This window comes from Puma concolor, chromosome D2 (assembly GCF_028749965.1).
Source record: "Puma concolor isolate L17-30 chromosome D2, mPumCon1.1.hap2, whole genome shotgun sequence".
Classification (NCBI taxonomy): Eukaryota; Metazoa; Chordata; class Mammalia; order Carnivora; family Felidae; genus Puma; species Puma concolor.
Window position 1 is genome coordinate 40532218 of NC_141677.1, and position 21459 is coordinate 40553676.

General features: G+C 48.3%; 1 protein-coding gene and 1 long non-coding RNA gene across 2 annotated transcripts; both read left to right on the plus strand.

Annotated features, from left to right (window-relative positions):
• Window positions 1-9246: 9246 nt before the first annotated feature.
• SFTPD (surfactant protein D) lies at window positions 9247-21228 on the plus strand. Its single transcript, XM_025918153.2, has 8 exons — window positions 9247-9349; window positions 11645-11846; window positions 16446-16562; window positions 16836-16952; window positions 17249-17365; window positions 17642-17758; window positions 18368-18451; window positions 20679-21228. Exons 2-8 carry the CDS (start codon window positions 11648-11650, stop codon window positions 21053-21055), a joined length of 1128 nt encoding a protein of 375 aa, XP_025773938.2. The 5' UTR covers window positions 9247-9349; window positions 11645-11647; the 3' UTR covers window positions 21056-21228.
• LOC147576020 (uncharacterized) lies at window positions 11854-15833 on the plus strand. The gene is made up of 2 exons (XR_015241676.1): window positions 11854-13047; window positions 13544-15833. It is a non-coding gene; the product is annotated as an uncharacterized LOC147576020 (long non-coding RNA).
• Window positions 21229-21459: the final 231 nt, after the last annotated feature.

Below are 21459 nucleotides of genomic sequence, written 5' to 3' on the forward strand. Positions count from 1 at the left end.
AAACGATATCCGCTGCACGCTGTTTGCAGTGGTGTGAAACTGGTATGTTTGCAGATATAAGCGATGAGCTAGTTCTGTGTGTACTGGCCTCATCCTCACATCTTCAGCTGCGAAAAAGAGAAAGCAAAAGACCGAAAAGGTTGAACAGTGGGCAGAATGCAATTTGAGAACACGAAGTAATACTTATCTTTCAAGGATGTTTTTGTTGTGCAAAGGTAGCGCCACATACCCCTTGCTGTATGCAAGAATGTATTTTGGAAATGATCACTTCCAAGGAAGGGAGAAAGTAGAAAATAATGATTAGTTTTTAAAATTGAGATATCATTGGGGGTGCCTGGGTGGCGCAGTTGGTTAAGCGTCTGACTTCGGCTCATGTCACGATCTCAGGAGGTTCATGGGTTCGAGCCCTGCAGCAGGCTCTCCGCTGTCAGCACAGAGCCTGATTCGGACAAATCCTCTGTCCCCCTGTCTCTCTCTCCCCCTCCCCCACTCTCTCCCTCTCTCTCAAAAATAAATAAACATTTAAGAAAATAAAATAAGTTGAGATATAATTGACATGCAGCATTGTGGAAGTAAGTGTCAAGGTATAATGCATTGAGGTGATACGTTTGTACTGCGGTAAGATTGCCCTTGTAGCAATAGATAACGCCTCTATCGTGCCACATAATTATCATTTCTCCTAGTGGTAGGAACGATTGAAATCTAATCTCTTATCAAGTTTAAGGCTTACAGTAGAGTTTTGCTGTCTGTATTCCCTGTACTGTGAATTAGATCTTCAGGGCTTACGTATCTAGTAGTTTCCAATATGTACCCTTAAACCCTCCTCTTTCCCGTCCTCTCCCTGCCCCCAGTCTTTGGTAACCACCATACCACTGTTTTTTCCTTTTATTTTTTTAATGTTTATTTATTTCTGGGAATGAGTGGGTGGGGGAGGGGCAGAGAGAGAGGAGACAAAGAATCCTAAGCAGGCTCCGCACTGTTAGCGCAGAGCTCAGTGTGGGGCTCGAACTCACAGACCGTGAGATCGCGACCTGAGCTGAAATCAAGAGTCAGATGCTTAACCGACTGGGCCACCCAGGCGCCCCAAGACACTCCTATTTTTAAAGCATAGGCTACCTAACACTACCTTCATCCGTGCGTTGATCATGAAATTTTGCTTTTCTCTGCAGCCTACTTTCTTGAGGAAGCAAATGAAATCGTGTGATATTTGCCGATATAATTCTTTCTGATTATTTTATAATCTGTCTCTGTCGAAATCTCATAAATGCCAAAAACAGTGTTCTCTTATATGTACCATATAGTGTTTGAAGAGTGGGGGTGGTTTTTTCTTTGCCTCTGGTAGAATTTTCCACTGTTATTTAGTTTTCCGTGCACCAATCAATTTTATCAGCTGATTTCTAATTCTACTTCTAGGTATTTGTGGGCCTCCCTAGGCGTTGTTTCTGATTCTAAGAAAGACTCAAAAGGTGTTTGCAAATAATGTGGCCTTTGGAATTGTGTTCCTTTCCCAAACTTGCGTTGGGATTTCAGGGAACTCAATGCCGCTCGTGGTTTATGGTCACATTTCCCTAATTGACAGATGCCAGAAGAAAACCACAGATAATATTCTCACCCATCTGACTTTTTGCAATATGGTCATCGTAATTGGTAGAGGCACCCCAGAAGTGCTGTTTGCTTTTGGAGTTAAGTGTGCTCTAGATGATGCTGGATGTAAGGCAGGGATGTTCACTTACAGAGTCACACGTGGATTTTGCATCTGCTTCACATGTCTCCTGAGTATATCCCAGGCCAGCGCTGTCAGTCCCAGCACGTGCATTTTGGTATGGCTCAAATGTGAAATATCCAATTTGATTGTATCTTCTTTCTTCTTCAACATGTGGCTCAACATCAAGGTCATCAGAGGTAGTGCAGCACCAAAAAAAAAAAAAAATGTCACTTTTCTTGGACATGGATTTTCTCTGAAATGCTGCATAACAGAGGACTCCACGTGACATTTATAAGTGTCATATCCACCTGTGACCCTCTCTTTGTGTTCCTTACGGTCTCGACCAGTATTTACGTGGTGCTTGTCCTGCACAGACATCAGAAGAAAGTTCAGGGCTGGCACAAGAGCAAGAAAGCCAAGAAACTGTCCCCAGAGAATAAAGCCACCCAAACCATCCTTTGGCTGGTGACATGGTTTGTTTTCTTTTATTTAGGCACTTCCTTCCTCATCGTGCACCTATCCTTTTCACATTACAAAGATTTTAATCAACAGAACACTGGTGACTTTTTCTCATCCTGTTACCCAATGACCTGCCCTTTGGTGCTGATCAATAGTGACAGCAGGGTTTTCAAAGTGCTTTGTGCTCTTCCAAAGAGAGGAAAGACCTCAAAAGCAGATAATTGATGGATGATACCCAAAACGTGTTACACTTAATGGGTCGGGAGCAAAATTCTTCTTTGTCATGGTAAGGAAAAGTTCTGTACACAGAATTTTAATGCATAGCCCTTTCCCTAATGTCTCTGTTTATTTAATTCCAATAGAGATGTTTTCATGAGGTTATTATATTTTTCACTCGCCGACAGAATTAAAGGTAAATTTGGGGAATGGTACAAGCAATATTGTCTGGGTAGACTCTTTGAAGCAATTGAGTGAAATATTTAAAGGTTTTATTATTTTATGTCAGTGGAAGATCACCTTAAATAAATTGTTGCATCATTATTTAGTTATGGTGAGAAAGGACTAATTTAGTGTTCTCTAATCTTACCACATAAATATGTGTCAGAGTGTATATATATGTGTATATATATATATATATATACACACATAATTTTTAATTTTTAGTTATTTTAAGAGAGAGATAGAGAGCAAATAGGGGAGAGGAAGAGAGAAAGGGAGACAGAAACCCAAGCAGGCCCCATGCTGGCAGCGCAGAGCCCAATGCGGGGCTTGAACTCGCAAACCATGAGATCATGCCCTGAGCCGAAATCAAGAATCAGATGCTTAACCGACTGAGCCACCCAGATGCCCGAGGTAGACACAATTTTTAAGGAAATACTAAGAATTTTTCAGAACTAACAAAAGAAATCAAGCCACAGATTTATGACAAAAACAATTTCCATTTTAGTGAGGATGCATGTGAGAAGGCTGTTCATAGAATTACTGACCTTAATTTTTTTCTTAAAGACAACAAATCACACATGCACGCACATCAATAGCTACCTATCAATAATTACTGATATTTTTCTAAGTACTTTAATCACTTTGATACTAATATAAATGGACTATTGCTTGATTTCATTTTCAGATTATTTATTGCTAGTGTGTAGAAATACACCAATATTTGTATATTGATCTTGTAACCTGCATCCTTGCTGAACTAGTTTATTACATGGTTTTTTGTTGCTGTTGTTGTTCCTTAGGATCTTCTGCACATTAGATCCCAGCATCTGCAAAGTAGAGACACTTTAACTCTTTCTTTCCATTATGAATGCTTTTCATTGAGGAATCAAGAAAAAAGCTTTCAAAAGGGAAGGCTGGAAAAATCTGAGCATCGAAGTAAAGAAAGTAGTTGGACTACAACTCAAAGTACGCAATAAATATACATGAGTCCATATTGATGTAAATAAATGATTGAGTAAATAAATGGAGAATAGACAAATATCCCATGCAGAAGAATTAGAAACAATTTATGTAGATACTCCATCCTCAAGGAGGTGAATCATAACCCTCTACGTCTTTTTTTTTTAAGTTTTTTTTTAATGTTTATTATTTTGAGAGAGAGAGAGAGAGCAGGAGCAGGGGCGGGGCAGAGAGAGAGGGAGAGAAAGAATTGCAAGCAGGAACTCTGTGCTCATGCACAGAGCGCGACACAGGGGTCGAACTCACGAATCGTGAGATCGTGACCTGAGTTGAAGTCAGGAGTCGGACGCTTAACCGACTGAGCCACCCAGGTACCTCTGTAACCCTCCACTTCCGTAAGTGTGGGCTGCTCATAGTGCTATTCTTCAAAAGGATACAGTAAAGAATGGAAACAATAGTTACTTTTCAGTTAAGAAACCTGAGAAACCTGACTTTACCGGGGTGATGGAAATCACCACCAACAGTGAAAAATCCTGTTCATAGTAAGTACCTTGGAAACAATATGATGAAAAAGGTAGTTTACCTCTACAGTATTCCTCCCCAAAAGTCATTAGCCCAAGTCTAATCATGAGAAAAATATAAAAATATGCAATAAAGGGACGTTTTACCAAAAACCTGGCTAGGAACTCTGAAAACTGTCAAACTCATCAAAAACAAGGAAAGGCTGAGAAACTCTCACAACCAAGAGGAGACTAACAAACCTAGGCATGACTATGAAAATAATGACGTATCCATGGTGAGCCCTAGGGATACAAAAATAAAATTACTTAAAACCTAGGGAAAATCTAAGAGTGTGGACTTTAGTTAATAATGTATCAAACTGGTTCATTAACGGTAACAAATGTACCGTGTGAACGCAAGATATTAATAATAGGGTAGACTGCTGAGGAGTAGATGAGCATTCTCTGTACTAACTTTGCAAATTTTCTCTAAATCCAAAACTGTTCTAAAAAAACAAAGTTTGTGTTCTAAAAGTGGTGTATCTTGTACAAGTGAAAAGTAATATATTGCAGTCCCTGTTTTTTTATGATCAAGGGATGTTGGTCTTTATCAAATGCCTGTTGTCTGTCCATTGAGCGATCATGCAGTTTTTGTCCTTTGTCCTGTAAATACATTAACATGTTGAAATTATAACAACCTAGTTTGAAGTGATACCAAGGTAGTTTCAATTGCACACCAAAACTCTGCTCCTAAACAATCCCATCCCTCCTTATTTATGTTCATTTCGTAAATTACATCTTTATACATTGTGTGTTCATTTACTTATTTTATGATGATTATTTAATATGTGTCTTATAAAAATTTTTTTGTAATGTTTATTTATTTTCAACAGAAAGAGGGACAGAGTGCGAGTAGGGGAGGGGCAGAGAGAGAGAGGGAGACACAGAATCCGAAGCAGCCTCCAGGCTCTGAGCTGTCAGCACAGAGCCTGATGCGGGACTCGAACCCACACAACATGAGATCATGACCTGAGCCGAAGTTGGATGCTTAAGCGACTGAGCCACCCAGGCACCACATTTGGTTCTTTTTTTATAATCTCAATCTCTTTAGTAAATAACTCCTTCTGTTCATTTATTTTATTCTTGAGTTCATTGAATTGTCTTTCTGAGTTTCCCTGTAGCTCATCGAATCTCTTCAAAACAGCTATTTTGAAATGTTTATCAATTAGATTGCAATATTCCATGCCTTTGAGTTTGGCTGCTGGAGAATTATTATTTTGTGCGTGTGTGATACTATATTTCCCTGAATTTTTCAGTGTTTGTAGATAGGTGCTTCTGCTTTTGTACTTGAAGTAGCAGACGCCTTTCTTAAGGTTTTATACTTTTATTATTGCTGTTCATACAATTCAACAAGCTGATTTTTAGAAGCCTTTCCTCTGAATTCCAGAAGGTGGCCCTATAGCTTAAGTTTGTGCATTCTTCCTACCAGAGAAGGTGCTCACGCGTGCATTCTGCATACACAGGGATCAGCCCTTGGGGCTTTGAGGGTGCCGTGGGCCTGGTGGGAGGATCCTTGAGTGGCCACACACTCATCCCCCCATCCCCACCCTTGTGCTCGTGAGTGGACCTCCTGCTCCTGTCTCAAAGCAGACGGCAGGAAATGCATTCCTTCAGTGTTCTTTGATATTCTCACCTGCTTCCTTCCCTGTACTCTCTCTCCATTTCAGAGGTCCCTCCTCCGAAATCTGAGTGCTGGTGGAGAAAAGCGGATCTTTCCAGCCACAACCCACGCACCTGGAACATCCGGGCAGTCACTCGCAACTTTTGTTTCCACTTCCTCTATGGGAGAGGTCAGTGCTTTCCTCCCCTTCTCCTGAGTGAGGTGGCTGCTATGCTGGTAAAAGCCTTGTAGTGTTGCACTGGGGAGGGCAGGGAGGTGGGAGGGCTACCTTGGTGAGTTCCTCCCTCTCCTCTGCCTCCTGTTTGATTCTGTTGGCATACAAGACTCTCCCATCAGTCAGGCTGGACCTCCACAAACTCTTTCTCTAATGAGTGCTCATTTTAGTGCTCTCCAGATGCCCCTTTTCTTCCCCAATTGCAGTGAGTGGGGTGGGGCAGGCTCAAGGACTTCTTTGGACCCACTGCCCCCACCCAGGTCTTACCCTTCCACTTTCAGATGCACGGGTGGGTAGAAACCTCTCAGGGGTCCTGCTGTAATGAGCAGGGACACTTTTGTTTGGTTATGGATGTTCAGTTAGTTGTTAATCAAAAAAAAAAAAAAAAGATGGGGCGTCTGGGTGGCTCAGTCTGTTGGGCGTCCGACTTCGGCTCAGGTCGTGATCTCACAGTCCGTGAGTTTGAGCCCCGCGTCGGGCTCTGTGCTGACAGCTCAGAGCCTGGAGCCTGCTTCAGAGTCTGTGTCTCCCTCTCTCTCTGCTCCTCCCCTGCTCATGCTCTGTCTCTCTCTGTCTCAAAAATAAATAAAAACATTTTAAAAAATTTAAAAAAAAGAGGGCAACTCTTGCCACCATAATGCTGACATCACTTTTCTTGAATGTAAATTCTCTTAAATAATAGTAATCAACAATTGTGTTTTCCACTCAGTTTTGTTTCTTATTTTATTGAACTATAATTGACATACAATATTATATTAGTTTCATGTGCACAACATAGTGATTTAACATTTGTGTACATTACAAACTGATCACCACCATGTTTAGTTACCATTGGTCATCATACAAAGTTATTACAATATTATTGACTAAACTGCCCATGTTATACTTTACCTCCTGTGACTTATTTATTTTATAACTGCAAGTTTGTACCTCTTGATTCTCTTTGCCCATTTCACCCTCCATTCCCTACCCCTCTGGCAACCATCCTCTGTTCTCTGAATTTATGAGCTTGGGTTTTGTTTTGTATTGTTTACTTGGTTTTTCTTTAGATTCCACTTGTAAGTAAAATCTTGCAGCATTTGTCTTTGTCTGACTTATTTCACTTAGCATAATACTGTCAAGTTCCATTCTTGTTGCTGCAAATGGCAAGATTTCACTATTTTTTTAATGGCCCAGTAGTATTCCACTGTATGTATATACACCACATCTTCATTCATTCATTCATTCATTCATCTGGCTGTTTTCATGTCTTGGCTATAGTTCATAATGCTACATTGAACATTGGGAGTGTATATATGTTTTCAAATTAGTGTTTGGTTGTCTTCAGAGAGATAACCCGGAAGGGGAATTGCTGGATCATATGGTAGACCTATTTTTAATTTTTTGAGGAATCCTCATACTGTTTTCCATAGTGGTTGCACCAATTTACATTCCCACCAACAATACTCGAGGGTTCTTTTTTCTCCACATCCCCACCGGTCCTTGTTATTTCTTGTCTTTGTGACACTAACCTTTCTAACAGGTGTCGGGTGGTATCTCATTGTGGTTTGGATTTGCACTTCCCTAATGATGAGTGATGTTGAGCATCTTTTCATGTACTTGTCGGTTACCTGTAGGTCATCTTTGGGAAAATGTCTATTCAGATCCTCTGCCCATTTTTTAATTGGATTGTAGGGGTTTTTTGTTATTGAGTTGCAGGAGTTCTTTATATATTTTGGATATGAACTCCTTATCAGATATATCATATGCAAATATCCTCTCCCATTTAGTAGTTTGTCTTTTAGTTTTGTCGATGGTTTCTTTCACGATGCAGAACCTTTTTAGTTTGATGCAGTCCCAATTGTTTATTTTTGCTTTTGTTGCCCTTGATATGGAGTCAGACCCGAAAAACAAAAAAAACAAACTAACAAAAAAAACCAACCAAATCCTAGCGCTGAAGAATACAATGGCTGACCTGAAAAATTCAAGAGATTCAACAAAAAACTTGGCCACGTACAAGAATAAATCAGTGAACTTGAAGGTAGATCTTTTGAAATTACCCAGTCAGAGAAGGGGAAAAAAAGTGTAAATAAGTAAGTAAGCCTATAGGATTTATGGGACATCATCAAAAGAAATAATATATGCATTGGGGGAATCCTAAGAAAGAGAGCTAGATGGAGAAACAAAGTCTATTTAAAGAAATAGTGATGGAAAAAAAAAAAAAACCTTGCCAAATTTGGGGAGAGAAATGGAATCCCATGCTGATCTAGATCTCTAGGAGCACATGAACATCCTAGAATGGAGAGGGCTGTGTGTTAATAATGAAAGAGATCTGTCATTAGGGGCTCAGGTAGCTCTATTATGGATCCCGCCTCAAAAAAAAAAAAAAAAATTCAGCATAGGAAACAGAAGACCTTTCCCTATGAATTGAAGCATTATAGATTCAGCAGTACACAAGGGGACGCCACAGGAGCATCAGAAGCCGAAAACAAATCAGCACCACCAATGGAGTGGCCAAAAGAGAAGCTTGGACACATGGGGATGCTGGCATGTGGATCTAGGAAAAGAATTAATGCAAGAGATAAAGACACAAGAATCTAGAAGCAAGCAGAGACATCCTTTGCTATCAAAGGCAGGAGGGTGGGCAACTGGACATTAGAGTTTCTTTGGACATGGCTACAACAGTGTATCAGCAACTCAGGAGTCCAAACTGGTCACCTGAGCAATGCACAGGGCAAGCTCCAGCCAAGAAGGTGGGAGATAAGGTCAAGGAAGTTAAGGGAAGGCCATCCCCTAAAAGGCAAGTGGGGGTGTCTCCAAGATCTAAAGTAGGAAGCAAAAGAGTGACCCTGCAAGAGTGGCCCCACAGGCTGCAGCCTCCACAGCCCCTCTACTTGCCCCACCCCTGCCCGGATATGCCAAGGAACTGCCAGCTCTTTCCCAATATCTGGGCAGTAAAGTTGAGGTGAAGGAGGAAGAGAAGGGGGCACAGCAGGTCCTGGATCTTGGAATCTGCAGACGTGGGGCGCATTGACAATAGACGTAGATCATTGTGCTGCTTGCCGGTCTTCTCTGGAGCTCAGATTTTCGGACATCTGTAAAATACAGACACTAATAATGCCATTTAACTCACAGGGCTCTAGGGAGGTACAGGTGAGATCACGGACTGAGAGTGCCGTATAACATTTAAGGTGATTATGTGCGCAGTGTTATGAATATCAGTGGCAGGTTTCCAGAACCCAAGTGGGGTGAGAGTGAGTCAACAAAGAAGAAATGGCCCCACTTCTTGAAAAGAGCTCTTAAAAGACCAGGGCTGGGCAGCTCAGGTGACAGGGCAGGCATAAATAGCCAGTGCCTGCCAAGGAAAGGCTAATTTGCCTGGAGATCCTGGAGTCCGAGAGGCAGCATCTGTGAGTCTCTATCCTTGCCTTCATTTTGTTTTTTTCAATGCCCGATGAATATCTCTCCGCCCATATGGCTGGTTTATCCAACTGGTGCTGTGGAGGCAGGGTCTGGTCTGTTCTGGTCTAGGAAGTGTGAAAGGTGGGGGATGGGGTGAGGCGATGAGGAGTGCTCTTTCGCCCCTCACTGCTCCCTATGCTCAGTGGGAGATTTGCTCTCCGGGCTGTGGAAGGCGGTCAGTTGGATGATACCCACCCAGATGCCAGATGCCATTGTCTGGAAGCCCCAGGGGAACAGGCAATTTCAACTTCTCTCTTGTTCCCCTCCATTCCTGATTTCTTTAGAAAGGAGGGTGGTAGAGGAGAAACAGACCAGGTCTCCACAGGCCTGCCTTTTAAAAAAAATTTTTTTTTTCAACGTTTATTTATTTTTGGGACAGAGAGAGACAGAGCACGAACGGGGGAGGGGCAGAGAGAGAGGGAGTCACAGAATCGGAAGCAGGCTCCAGGCTCTGAGCCATCAGCCCAGAGCCTGACGCGGGGCTCGAACTCACGGACCGCAAAATCGTGACCTGGCTGAAGTCGGACGCTTAACCGACTGCGCCACCCAGACGCCCCCACAGGCCTGCCTTTTAAGCCCATCCGGGTACCAACTGCCTGTAGGACGTGGACATTCATGCTTCTCCCTTAGCCTCACATCTTTACTTTAAAAAAGAGACTGACTGGGCTAAGTCACTAATTTTCCAACCAGTTTTCAGAGGAGTCATTTTTTTTTTTTTTTTCCTCAATAAAATCTGAATCAGAAAGCTTGGCGCGGACACTGTGGGCTGAGGGGGCTGCAGCTCTGCCCACTCCCTCCGTAGCCCCAGCTAAGATGCCGCGTCTGAATCGTGGGTCTGAAAACCTGTGAGTCACCTCTCTTCACGGCCCCTTCCGGCTACAGTGGGTGCTGGTGCCTTGAGCTGCTGGGCAGAATGTCGATTGTTTATCATTCTTCCTCCGATTCGGGGCGCAGAGCCCCAGAGGTGCTGTAGCTGCAGACCAGGGGACAATGCCCTCGTTCTGGCCTGGGTCCTTCAGTGCTCATGACTGAGCCTCTGCCGCAATAAGGGAGCTCACCTGGGTGTTTCTAGAGATTCCCAGGAAGCCCAGGCAGGTGGTGAATTCACAACTGAAAGAGGCTCCTGCAAAATAGGGATCGTCCAGCCCAGGGTCACCAGCAGCCTGGAGAAGGCATTTCTCTGGCCAGGAAAGCCCCTTCCCTGCCACCACCTCAGCCTGCCTGGTGACCCCCTTCTCCTTTGCACGTGTCCCCCAGGCTTTGTTCCTAGCCTCTGCAACTCCCACAAGCTCTTCCCATGCTCAAAACCTTACCATTTCTCTCAGAGAGGAAAGAAGTCCAATAGTGGAGGTGACCGAGGCCCTGTACCTGCCCCGGTCTCACTTAGTCCCTAAGTCCCAATCAGATGGTGCCTGGACGCCCTATTGGACATCTGCTCTCCCTATCCCTGAACTAGCCTTCCCTTGACTGAACCCACCTCACGTGGCCCTTTCCTCCATGAGGCCTTTCTCTCAAGTTCTTTTAGGTGGTCGGAGCAGAATGCCGCATGCCCCAGGGGCTCTCCAGCTGCTAAGTTAGCTTCTCTGAGAACTTTCACTTGGGTTCTGCGTGTGAATTTCCTCATGGAGATGGTGTCCAGTCCAGGGATGGCAAATCGCTTGGAAAACACGCAACCACACACCCATCCTGTGCTCAGGACAGACATCACTAAGCGTTCAGGATCCTAGCTCCTTTCCAGAACCGCACTTCAGACAGCAAGAGTGTTAGTCCATCCAAGGCAGCAAGTGAGAGGAAAGGGGGTTGCCCTGTCAGAGCTAAGCCAACCACCTTGACGGTATAGACAGGGAGCTGGAGGTCCAAAGATGGGAAAGGCCCTTCCCGGAAGCACCCAGTGAATCCTTCCTGATGTGACATGTGGCCTCAGTGAGGATTTCTACATCCTACCCCTGTGCCGACGGCAGTCCCCAAGGGAAGTCACAAGAAAGGACAACACGGGCATCTGAGAATAGGTGGATTCTCCTGCGAACTTATAGTTGAGTTCCAGCTGGGTCACTCATGCTTTCCCAGACCAGACCATATGCCCACCTGGTCCCTAAACTGCTTTGGGAGACTTGCTTCTCTCAGCCCCATGGAGGGAGGGCAGGTGGGGAGGTGCTTCTCCTGACCTTCAGGAGCTGGGCCAAGCCCTAACCCATGTCCTGGGACCAAGAGCATGTCCTTTCTCGTTCTGTTCACCTGCCTAGGCCATGCTTCTCCTCCCTCTCTCCGTGCTGATGCTGCTCACACAGCCCCTGAGGTCACTGGGAACAGAAATGAAGACCTATTTCCAGAGAACAGCGGCCAGCGCCTGCACCTTGGTCATGTGTAGCCCCATGGAGAACGGCCTGCCTGGTCGCGATGGACGGGATGGGAGAGAGGGCCCCCGGGGCGAGAAGGGGGATCCAGGTAGAGCTGGGACCACTGGCTTGTCCTAGTGGAAAGGGGTGGGCATTGGAATTGTAACCAACCCAGAAGTACTGGGATGTTCTGCTACGGAAGGCTCAGAGGTGGACTTCTTCTTCCTGAGCGGATGGGTTTCCCCCAGATGTTTGGTCCATCTGAAACACTGCCTTACCGATTGGAAAATGACTGCTGCTCTGAGCCCCCAGGTGCCTCCCTCCATTGCCAGCTGCCTTGTCTCCTTCTTTGGCACCTTCTCCTTCCTCCCACTCCAAAAATGAGGAAATAGTGGGTAAATCGAATCTGTGGCTCTCCAGAACCCTGCTCCAGGACTTAACAGTTGGTCACCTGGATTAAATAGGGTCGGTGCAGGGTGTCAAATATTTTCAGTATCATATGCCTTGACTCATATGTGGAATTCGAGAAACACAACAGATGAACACAGGGGAAGGAAAGGAAAAATAAGATAAAAACTGAGAGGGAGGCAAACCACAAGAGACTCTTAAATACAAAGAAGAAACTGAGGGTTGCTGGAGGGGAGGTGTGTGGAGGGATGGGTTAAATGGGTGACGGGCATTAAGGAGGGCACTTGTCGGGATGAGCACTGGGGGTTCTACGTAACAGATGAATTATTGGGTTCTGCTCCCCAAGCCCAGACTCCACTGTATGTTAAGCAACTTGAATTCAAATTTTAAAATATATATTTTTTTCAATAGTCATGAAGGACGGGAAAGAATGAGGTTCTGTGACCCCATACTCAGATCTGATCACAAGGATCTGTCCTAATACATTACAGAGAGAGTGAAAGGGAGCTCACATTCCTTTGTCCAGCCTTGTGCTTGGGCGTTCACTGAGTAATTCATTTAATCCTACCAGAAGTCTTACAGGGAACATAGGAATCTCATTTGACAGGTAAGAAAATTGTGACACGGAGAGGCTAAATGACGCCCAGTCTGGAGGGGAAAGGACACGGGCTTCTGCATCAGACAGATCTGTGCTTGACTACCAGCTCCATTTCTACAGCAGGGACCCACCCTGGGACAAGCCAGTGCCCCTGAGTCTCAGTTTGCTCATCTATAAATGGGAATAATATCTACTACATAGTGACAAATAACGGAGCCAAGGCTTTCTTTTTTGTCAGGTTGTTAGGATAAAGTTACATCTTTCTGCTGGACCAATTGGGTGAATTCTCGTGAGGTTTCCACAGGTACTGATTATCACGGGAATCATCTGAGAAGTACTGTCCCGTAGGGGAGGATCTGGGTCCAGTGGCAAGGAGTCAGAATTCAGTGAGCCAGCATCTAGGACAAGGGACCCCCAGGTTCTGGGCTAGGGCTATGGAGCTATCAACCGTGGTCTTTATCTTTTGGGAGTTGGCATTTTGGTTGGGGAGGAAGGAAACTAACAACATTTAAGTTGGAAAGAATAGGTAGCATCCCCAGGCTTTGTAGGATAAGGGACAAGTGACAACCTATCTGTCCTTTACAGACAGAAAGTGGCTACCGACATGAATGGCCCGGGGCTCAGGGAAGGTCCCCTGGAAGTGAACTCGGAAGGCGTATTCAAGGTGTCAGCATCTTGGAGAATCCCCGCTCTCTCTAGCTCTCAAAGGGGCCCTGAATTAAATCCTGGGGGGCCCTTTCCTATGGTCACACTGTGAGCCTAAGCATAGAGTGTGGCTGAGACCTCCCTCTCTTCTGCAGGTGGTTCACCCCATGCACATTCCAAGCCCGGCCTTGGGTTGGTGCTTGGAGAGAGAACCATGCACAGATGGGCCAGGGGACCAGGCTGCACTCTGGCTCCTGAATTGCAGGCACGTTAGTCACTCAACCATTATGGGTCTGAGAATTTCCTAGCGAGCTTGGAGCATCTCAAAATCCCGACCCATGTAAGTCTGACTGGGGCCAGAGTCTGCCCTTGTGACAATGTCCCCTGCAGATGTTGATGCACAGGGTTCCAAGAACCTGCTGTAAAGGACAAGATAAGCCTGAGAGAAGAGAGCCTTGAGCAGAGGTAGGGGGTGGAGCGGGCTCAATGCGGTAATGCCTCAGGTGTATCATGGAGGTCCAGTAAGACCCCACACTGATTTGCAGCCTGTATTTCCAGGGACAGTCCTCTTATTCCTCAGCATCTCCAAGATTCCTGCCCAGAAGGATTTGGTGTATATAGGCATGTATCTCCCGGAGTAGAACCACACACCCCTCAGCAGCTCACAAGGACACTCTTCACTCTTGCATACTCCTCTGACCTCACCTCCTCTGGCCACACTGGCTCCTTGCTGGTCCCTAACCACATCCAGCCCCCTGCCACCCCAGGGCCCTATCACTGCTCTTCCCATAGCTGTCCCTGTGGGTCACTCCTCGGCTCCTTCACGGCCTTACAGACCACATTCTCCACGAGTCTGTCCCTGACCACCCTACTTAGAAGACACTACCCCGCCTTCTGACATTCTCTGTGCTTTATTTTTCCTCACTGGCACTTATTCTGCTCTAATAAACCATATGTTGTACATTTTGATTTTTATGATCTGTCTCTGTGCAGTTGGGTTTCAGCCCCAAGAGAAAGAGGGATCTGATGTTGTGTCTGCTTTTTTCACTGTTGTGTCCCCACATTGCCGATGGTATCTTGTGCACAGTAGAAGTTTCGAGTGAGTACTTGTGGAATGAGTGACTGTAAGATGTAAGGAAAGGAGGAATTTAGTGCAGTTCAGACTGGCCAGACTGCGGGTCCACAAAGCTTCACTTCAGGTGGCGTTAAGGCACAAGGCTGGCCTTTGGGGGACACCGGGATGCAAAATTAGTGCTTCGGGAGGCATGGGTGCTTGCTGTTGAAGAGGGAGTCCTTTCATGGTCTCCAGGACTTCTACACCATGGATGGGAGACCTCTAATGCTTTTTCTACCAGCTGCCATCCCAGCCAGGGTGGAGCCCAAGGGGACCTCAGCCTAGGGATGGGACATCTCTGCCCAGCATGATGCCCTATTGGATATGGGGTGAGGGGCCCATCCTGTAACCCTCCATGCTTCCATTTCATTCCTGGTAAGGATCATAACTACAGGCAGGATACAATGCCCAGCACAGAGCCTCTCAGTCACCCATCACAGGCACCCACCCCACCACCAGCACAGTGTTACCCAGGCAGGCCTGGCCCCTCCTGGAGCACAAGTCTCCAAGTCTGACATGTCCTCTTCCCTCTGCGAGTCTCTCTAAATCCTCCTCACCCTGAAGTCCCATTTGCTCCCTCAGGAAGACAGCTCTGGCCATATGTGTGTGCACTGGGGTGGGGTGATGATGTGGTAGGACAAGGGGCATCTTGCGAATCTTCTTCCTCACTCATTACTTGTGCCTCACCGTTTAAAATTCTATTGCAAATCTCTTGCAGACCGGGTTCTGGTGCTAACATTTGCATCTTGCCCGGTTATATTCCACAGATGGTTTCTCAGTGAACAGATGAGTGAATGAACAAGTCAGCGGCACCTGTCAGGTGTCATTCCTTCTCTTTTTGCACATGAATGTTCATAACAGCTTTATTCCCAACAGCCCAGAGATGGGAACAGCCCAGGTGTCCATCAACTGATGAGTGGATGAACAAGACGGGTTCTGTCCACACAGTGGAATACTACTCAGCCACACAAAGGAATGAAACCCTGAGACACACTGCCAAGTGGATGGACCTCAAAAATGTCACTCTGAGTTAAAACAGCCAGACATAAATGGTCATCTATTGTCTGATTCCATTTATATGAAATGTCCAAGATAGGAAATAGAGACAGAAAGCAGAGTAGTGCTATCCAGGGGCTGGGGAGAGGGGAAGTTGGGGGTGATGGCTTAGTGGCTATGGGTTTTTTTGGGTGACGAAGTGATTTTGAACTAAATACAGGAGGTAATTGCACACCACTGCGGACGTGCTAACTGCCAATCAATGGTACACTTTACAACAGGCTGATGTTATATTACGTGAATTTCACCTCAGTAAAAACACAAAACACAAAAAACAACAACAGCAAAAAAGAATAACCAAATGAACAGAACTGAGTGTAAAACTCTATTTTTAATTTTTTGGGGACCCTTCATTCTGTTTTCCACAGTGGCTGCACCGATTTACGTTCCCATCAATAGCGCATGAGGGGTTCCCTTTTCTCCACATCCTAATCAACACTTGTTATCTCTTGTCTTTTTGCTAATCACCATTCTAACAGGGGTAAGGTGACATCTCATCGTGGTCTCGATCTGCATTTCCCTGATGATCGATGCCAGGTGTCATTTCTGACATAAACTCTGGTTATGGGAAGGGGAGAACAAGGAGTCCATGATCAAGGCTAAATGCTGACAGACTGCCTGCTGTATATACCGTGGTCTTGGGGCAGGGGGAGGTGCCCCCTTCCCGCATGGAAAGTCAGATGGGTCTTGGCTTGAGTTCACAGCCAGCTCCAGCAAGCCTGTTTTCTCACCTGTAAAAATTTCCTGGATCACCACTGTACCAAGGAGTGTGGAAGTGGGATGTCTACACCCTGTAGAACCCTGAAGGAATGCAAGGGGCCCAACCGTGCACGCAGCTGGCTCGTCTCTGGGCCTAAGGTTTGTGCCCATTTCTTCTGCTGCTACAGGTTCGCCAGGAGCTGTAGGGAGAGCGGGGACGCCTGGACCGGCTGGCCCAGTTGGGCCCAAAGGGGAGAATGGCTCTGCTGGAGAGCCTGGACCAAAGGGAGACTCTGGACCATCTGGTGAGCAGCTGGGCATGGAATGCAGATGTCTGCAGGTGGTGCTGCAGCTTCTAGAACATGCCAGTAGATATGCACAGATCCCACCCCAGGAAGAAGGAAGAAGGTTGTTCTGAAGGTGGTACCGGGTTATTGCAGGGGAGACTGAACTCCTGTTGACACCACCTTTTATGACGATGCTGCCTCTCTTGACTTCTATCACTGCTCTCCTCTCTTCGGACGCTCCCTCTTCCAGCAGGATTTAGTGTCACTGACCATGCTGGTCCTTTTCCCCAGGACCTCCGGGACCTCGAGGTACGCCTGGTCCAGCTGGCAGAGAGGGTCCCTCAGGGAAGCAGGGAAATGTAGGACCTCAAGGCACACCAGGCCCCAAAGGAGAGGCTGGGCCCAAAGGTAGGTGGTTGGTAGGTGGCCGGTCTGGGAGGGAGAAGGGAGGAATACGGCACAGTCCAGGGTGTGACCCAAGGCCGGCTCAGAGTGCCGGGAAATGCCCAGACCATCAGCGCTGGGCAGGCCTTGTCGTGGCCCCTTCTCCCCCACATTCCCACATTGACTGCGTTTTCCTGCTCGCCTCCGCGGAGGAACCCTGGCCAGTAAGCAGCACCTTCTCACCGGTTCTCTCTCCCCTTGGAGCGAAGGGTGAAAAGTCCACTCTCGGCAGCTTTTGCTCCAATTTGTTCCTTCCTCAGGAGATGTGGGTGTGCCTGGCATGCAGGGCTCTGCAGGGACGAGAGGCCCCCCAGGGGTTAAAGGAGAGAGAGGTGCCCCTGGTGAGCGTGGAGCCACTGGAAATGCTGGGGCAGTGGGTGAGTGACGGAAGGAGCTAGGACGGGGCTCCGATTCCCTTGTGCATCCCTGATGCTGGTGATGGCCACCCCTCCCCCACTGCCACTCATCAAGTTGGAGCTGGTGTTACTGGGTGGTAGGGAAAGTCTATGTCCAAGGAGGGTGCATGGCTGGGTTCTGGGAGCAGTCTGTATCGGGGAGGGGGGACCGCAGGCCAGGTGGACAGCCCATGTCTTGGGAGGGTGACAATGCTGGAAAGTGGATACAGAGCTCACCCAGTTCTTCTCTGATCCCAGGGCCTGCTGGAGCCACGGGTCCGCCAGGACCTCCAGGTGCCAAAGGGCCCGCAGGACCGAAGGGGGACAGAGGTGCTCCTGGGGACAAAGGAGCAAAGGGAGAGAGCGGGCTTCCTGGTAAGGCAGCATCTGCTAGATCTGGGAGCCGCCACGGGGTGGGGACAGGGGGAGGGAGGTGGCCTTCTTTATCTCAGGACAGCCTATCTTCGGCCCCATTAACCGCAGGGAGTGGGTGGGAAGCAGGGACGCTAGCGGGCAGGAAGGCAGGGGAATGAGGCTCTGGTTTTAGACTCTTACTCACAGGAGGGCAGCCCTGAGCAGCTTTTCCATTCGATCACCAGAGAAAACACAGCTCCCTTCCCAATTCAAAGGATAGCTCTATCAAATAACCCAGTGGACAGGAAGTACTGACAAAAGTATATTCCTGCCCCCGCAAAGAAGGTGCTATGAGATCCCCAGAATTTGGAGTTAAATTTTCACAGGGTTCAGTGTCAGTGATGTGCAGGGACCTGCTCCGGGGACAGTTTGTTCATAGAAGTATAGGAAATCTGGGGGCAACAGGGGCTAGTTGTGTTAGTGGATGTGGGCTTGCTAGGGCCTGGTCCCAGCTCCTTATCCCGTCCCCTATATGTGCCTGCAGCTGGGTACCTTTCCCTTAAGGCCCAAGCTCTGAGCTGATCCCAGGCTATGCTGGGCTTGCCTTCACTCGACCTCTCTCTTCTGCAGACATCACTGCTCTGAGGCAGCAGGTGGAGGCCTTACGTGGACAGGTCCGACACCTCCAGAATGCCTTCTCTCAGTATAGGAAAGGTACGTCCCTGGATCCGAATCGAGCCAGGCACCAAGGCTAGGCCTCCGACTGGGCCTGGGCCTTGGTTTGGAGTTGGCTGGGTCTGGGTCTGGGATTGGAACAGGTTGGGACCATATTTAGAGCTGGATCTGGCTCTGGGGCAGGGTCTGGGGCTGAGAGTAGTGCTGAGACAGAGCAGGCAGCCCTATACTCCAGGATCTGGAAGTAGATGCAAGAGACAGAGAGGAGGGTGTGGCCATATCACCAGTTCAATGGGGGTGATGGAAGCCTGGTGGAGGTTATCAGGCTCCGAGATGCCTCCCCCCCCCCAACATCACAGCCACCTATGACCCGATTGGTGCCCTGAGACCTGTGCAGTTCAACAGACCTTCACTCCTGCCTGCCCTGTGCTGCTCCCTGTGATAGACAGGGGACATCCAACCCAGGATGCATTTCTTACCTCTGTGGGACCCGGCGTGTGAGTGCCCAGATATTGTTTCACAGCCCAAGGCAGCAGAGAATCCAGACACTGTCCTGAGGGCTGGGGCTGGGATGCTGCTCTCGGGGTTCAAGGCTGGTGGGGGCCTAGCCTTGCTATGTGGCCATCAAGTATCTCACCTTGGACATGCCCATGGTTCTGGAAGGGGACTGGCCACCTCTAGGCTCCAGCCAGTGCTGGGCTCTCCCTGCACCCTGCTGGGTGTTTAAATCAGGGATTCTTCCTAATCCTGGAATCCTGCAGAGTACCCTGTGCCTTTTGGAATCTCCACCTTGGTCCTTGACTGGCCCTCCTCATCAGCTCTCCCTGACGTCAGCTTTGGGTTTCCATCATTCATCAAATCTCCCTGATCCAAAAAAAGAAGCGATTTCCAAAGGAGTAGATCCTAAAGGGGCCTCACTGGGTAAGACACAGGTTTGGCTCCTAAGTACCAAGTACCTAAGAACCAAGGATGGGAGTTTCAGGTATTGGGTATGTCTCACTCCCTCCACAACAAATTTGCACATGTGTTCACTCACTCCTTTGCACTCCACTGCGAAGTGGAGCATGTCCAGAGATGCCGGCCACATGTGTATACTCAAATACCATCACTCACCCCACACCATGACATACATGATCACACGCATACGTACGTGCACACGTCCAGACGGTAAGTACTCCCATGTACCTCCAGAAGAATACAGGGACATGTTCATGTATGCGCACGTGTGCCCACCCAGATGCATGGAACATAAAACCCAGTAGCGGCACATGGACTCTTGCACTGACCTTGTCCAGGGCTGCCCTGAGTGCCGTCCGTCCTGAGCCTGTGGAGAATCTGCCCCCGAGCCCTAGTTGAAGCTACTCAGAGAAGGGCAGGGGGTCGGGGTGCACCCTGAGGTCTAACCAGCCCAGTGAGGCCAGGGCACAGCCCTCTCGGGGGCCCTGAAGATTTCCGTGCCTGAGCCCAAAAGCCAAAGGGATGGGGATGGGATGGAAGATTAGACACGTGATATGTCACATAGTTGATGTTTTTATGAAGCGTACCCCCGCTTCGGAAATGAGGAATTAGAAACCCTGAAAAGGGAAGTAACTTTCCTTTTTCCACCTAGGCAGTCATTGCCAGGATGGGGTGAAACACCTGGCTTCCGATTCCCAAACAGGGCTCTCCCAGAATTGATCCCCTCTGCCCCCTGCCACCTCTCAGGTGCCTTCATCCCCTCACCCAGCACCCTGGAGAGGCTGACTGGCTGGGGCATCACCCACATGCATCCCGAGGGGCCAACACCGGGCTGCAGTGAGTGTAGAGATTAGCACAGTGAGGCTCTCAGATGCCCCTGCCCCACCCCCAGCACACGCGCATCAGAAACTGCCCCAGCCATCACTCACCAAAGTCATTGCAATTCCCACTGACCCCAGCACACAACGTGGGGTGAAACAGAAAGAGCACGTTCCAGCTCGAGCGTCCCAGCAAACAAGGTTCAGTCCTAAACGTACATTTGACGGGTATGTGACTCCGGGCCCCTTACTTAACCTCTCTGGGCTGTAGTGTCCTCATCTATAACTACGGACCACAGGAGTTCCTCCCAGGCTGCATTGTGAAGCCAGTGCACTGGAAGCAAGTGCCTCAGTTTTGTCCTATCGGGTGCCCTGATATCCCACATGGATGCTGGGCAGGGCGGGTGGGGGCTGTCGCACAAAGGTCACAGAGCCCCGGAGCTCTGGCCTGGTGCTGCCATAACCCCAACCTGACTGTCCTCTTCTCCTAGTGGAGCTCTTCCCCAATGGCCGAGGTGTCGGGGAGAAGATCTTCAAGACAGGAGGTATTGAAAAGAGTTTTGAGGATGCACAGCAGGTGTGTATACAGGCCGGGGGACAGATGGCCTCTCCACGCTCTGCGGCTGAGAACGACGCCCTGCAGCAGCTGGTCACAGTTGAGAACAAGGCTGCTTTCCTGAGTATAACCGACATCAAGACGGAAGGCAAGTTCATCTACCCCACCGGGGAGCCCCTGGTCTATTCCAACTGGGCCCCAGGGGAGCCCAACAACAATGGCGGCGCAGAGAACTGTGTGGAGGTCTTTACCAACGGCAAGTGGAACGACAAGGCCTGTGGAGAGCAGCGCCTGGTGGTCTGCGAGTTCTGAGCCACCGGGGTGGGGGGCCGTGCTCCACCCGGGAGCCTGGCCAGCGAGTGGGGGTCTGGCCAACGAGTGGGGGCCCAGACCTGTGTGCTGCCCGTGCCCCAATAAAATGGCGCCGCCTCTGCTGGCCAGGGCTTCTCCACAGAGCAGTCGGGGAGGTCCCTGCGGAAAGCCTCTCTCAGAGTCAAATGGCTTCACACGTGGGAGACTTGTCAGAGGAAGAAGGGACTGCTTTCCCAGTCGCAAGGGATAAACTTGGGTCTCCAAGACCTCCCCGTGGCTCCCTCTAGGCCCCTCCCCCTCCCTCCTCCTCTCCCTTACCCCCTCCTCCCCTTCCCCAACTGTCAGCCATGTTTGACCAGCTGACCACCCCCGCACCTTCACTCTTCCTCCTCTGGGCTTCCAGG

Bases quoted from the DNA above. Each gene is read 5' to 3' on its own strand.
- SFTPD (XM_025918153.2), top strand. From the start codon at position 11,648: ATGCTTCTCCTCCCTCTCTCCGTGCTGATGCTGCTCACACAGCCCCTG. The intron at 11,847-16,445 runs GTAGAGCTGGGA...CTGCTGCTACAG, and splicing joins GGGCGAGAAGGGGGATCCAG to GTTCGCCAGGAGCTGTAGGG. The intron at 16,563-16,835 runs GTGAGCAGCTGG...CCTTTTCCCCAG, and splicing joins GGGAGACTCTGGACCATCTG to GACCTCCGGGACCTCGAGGT.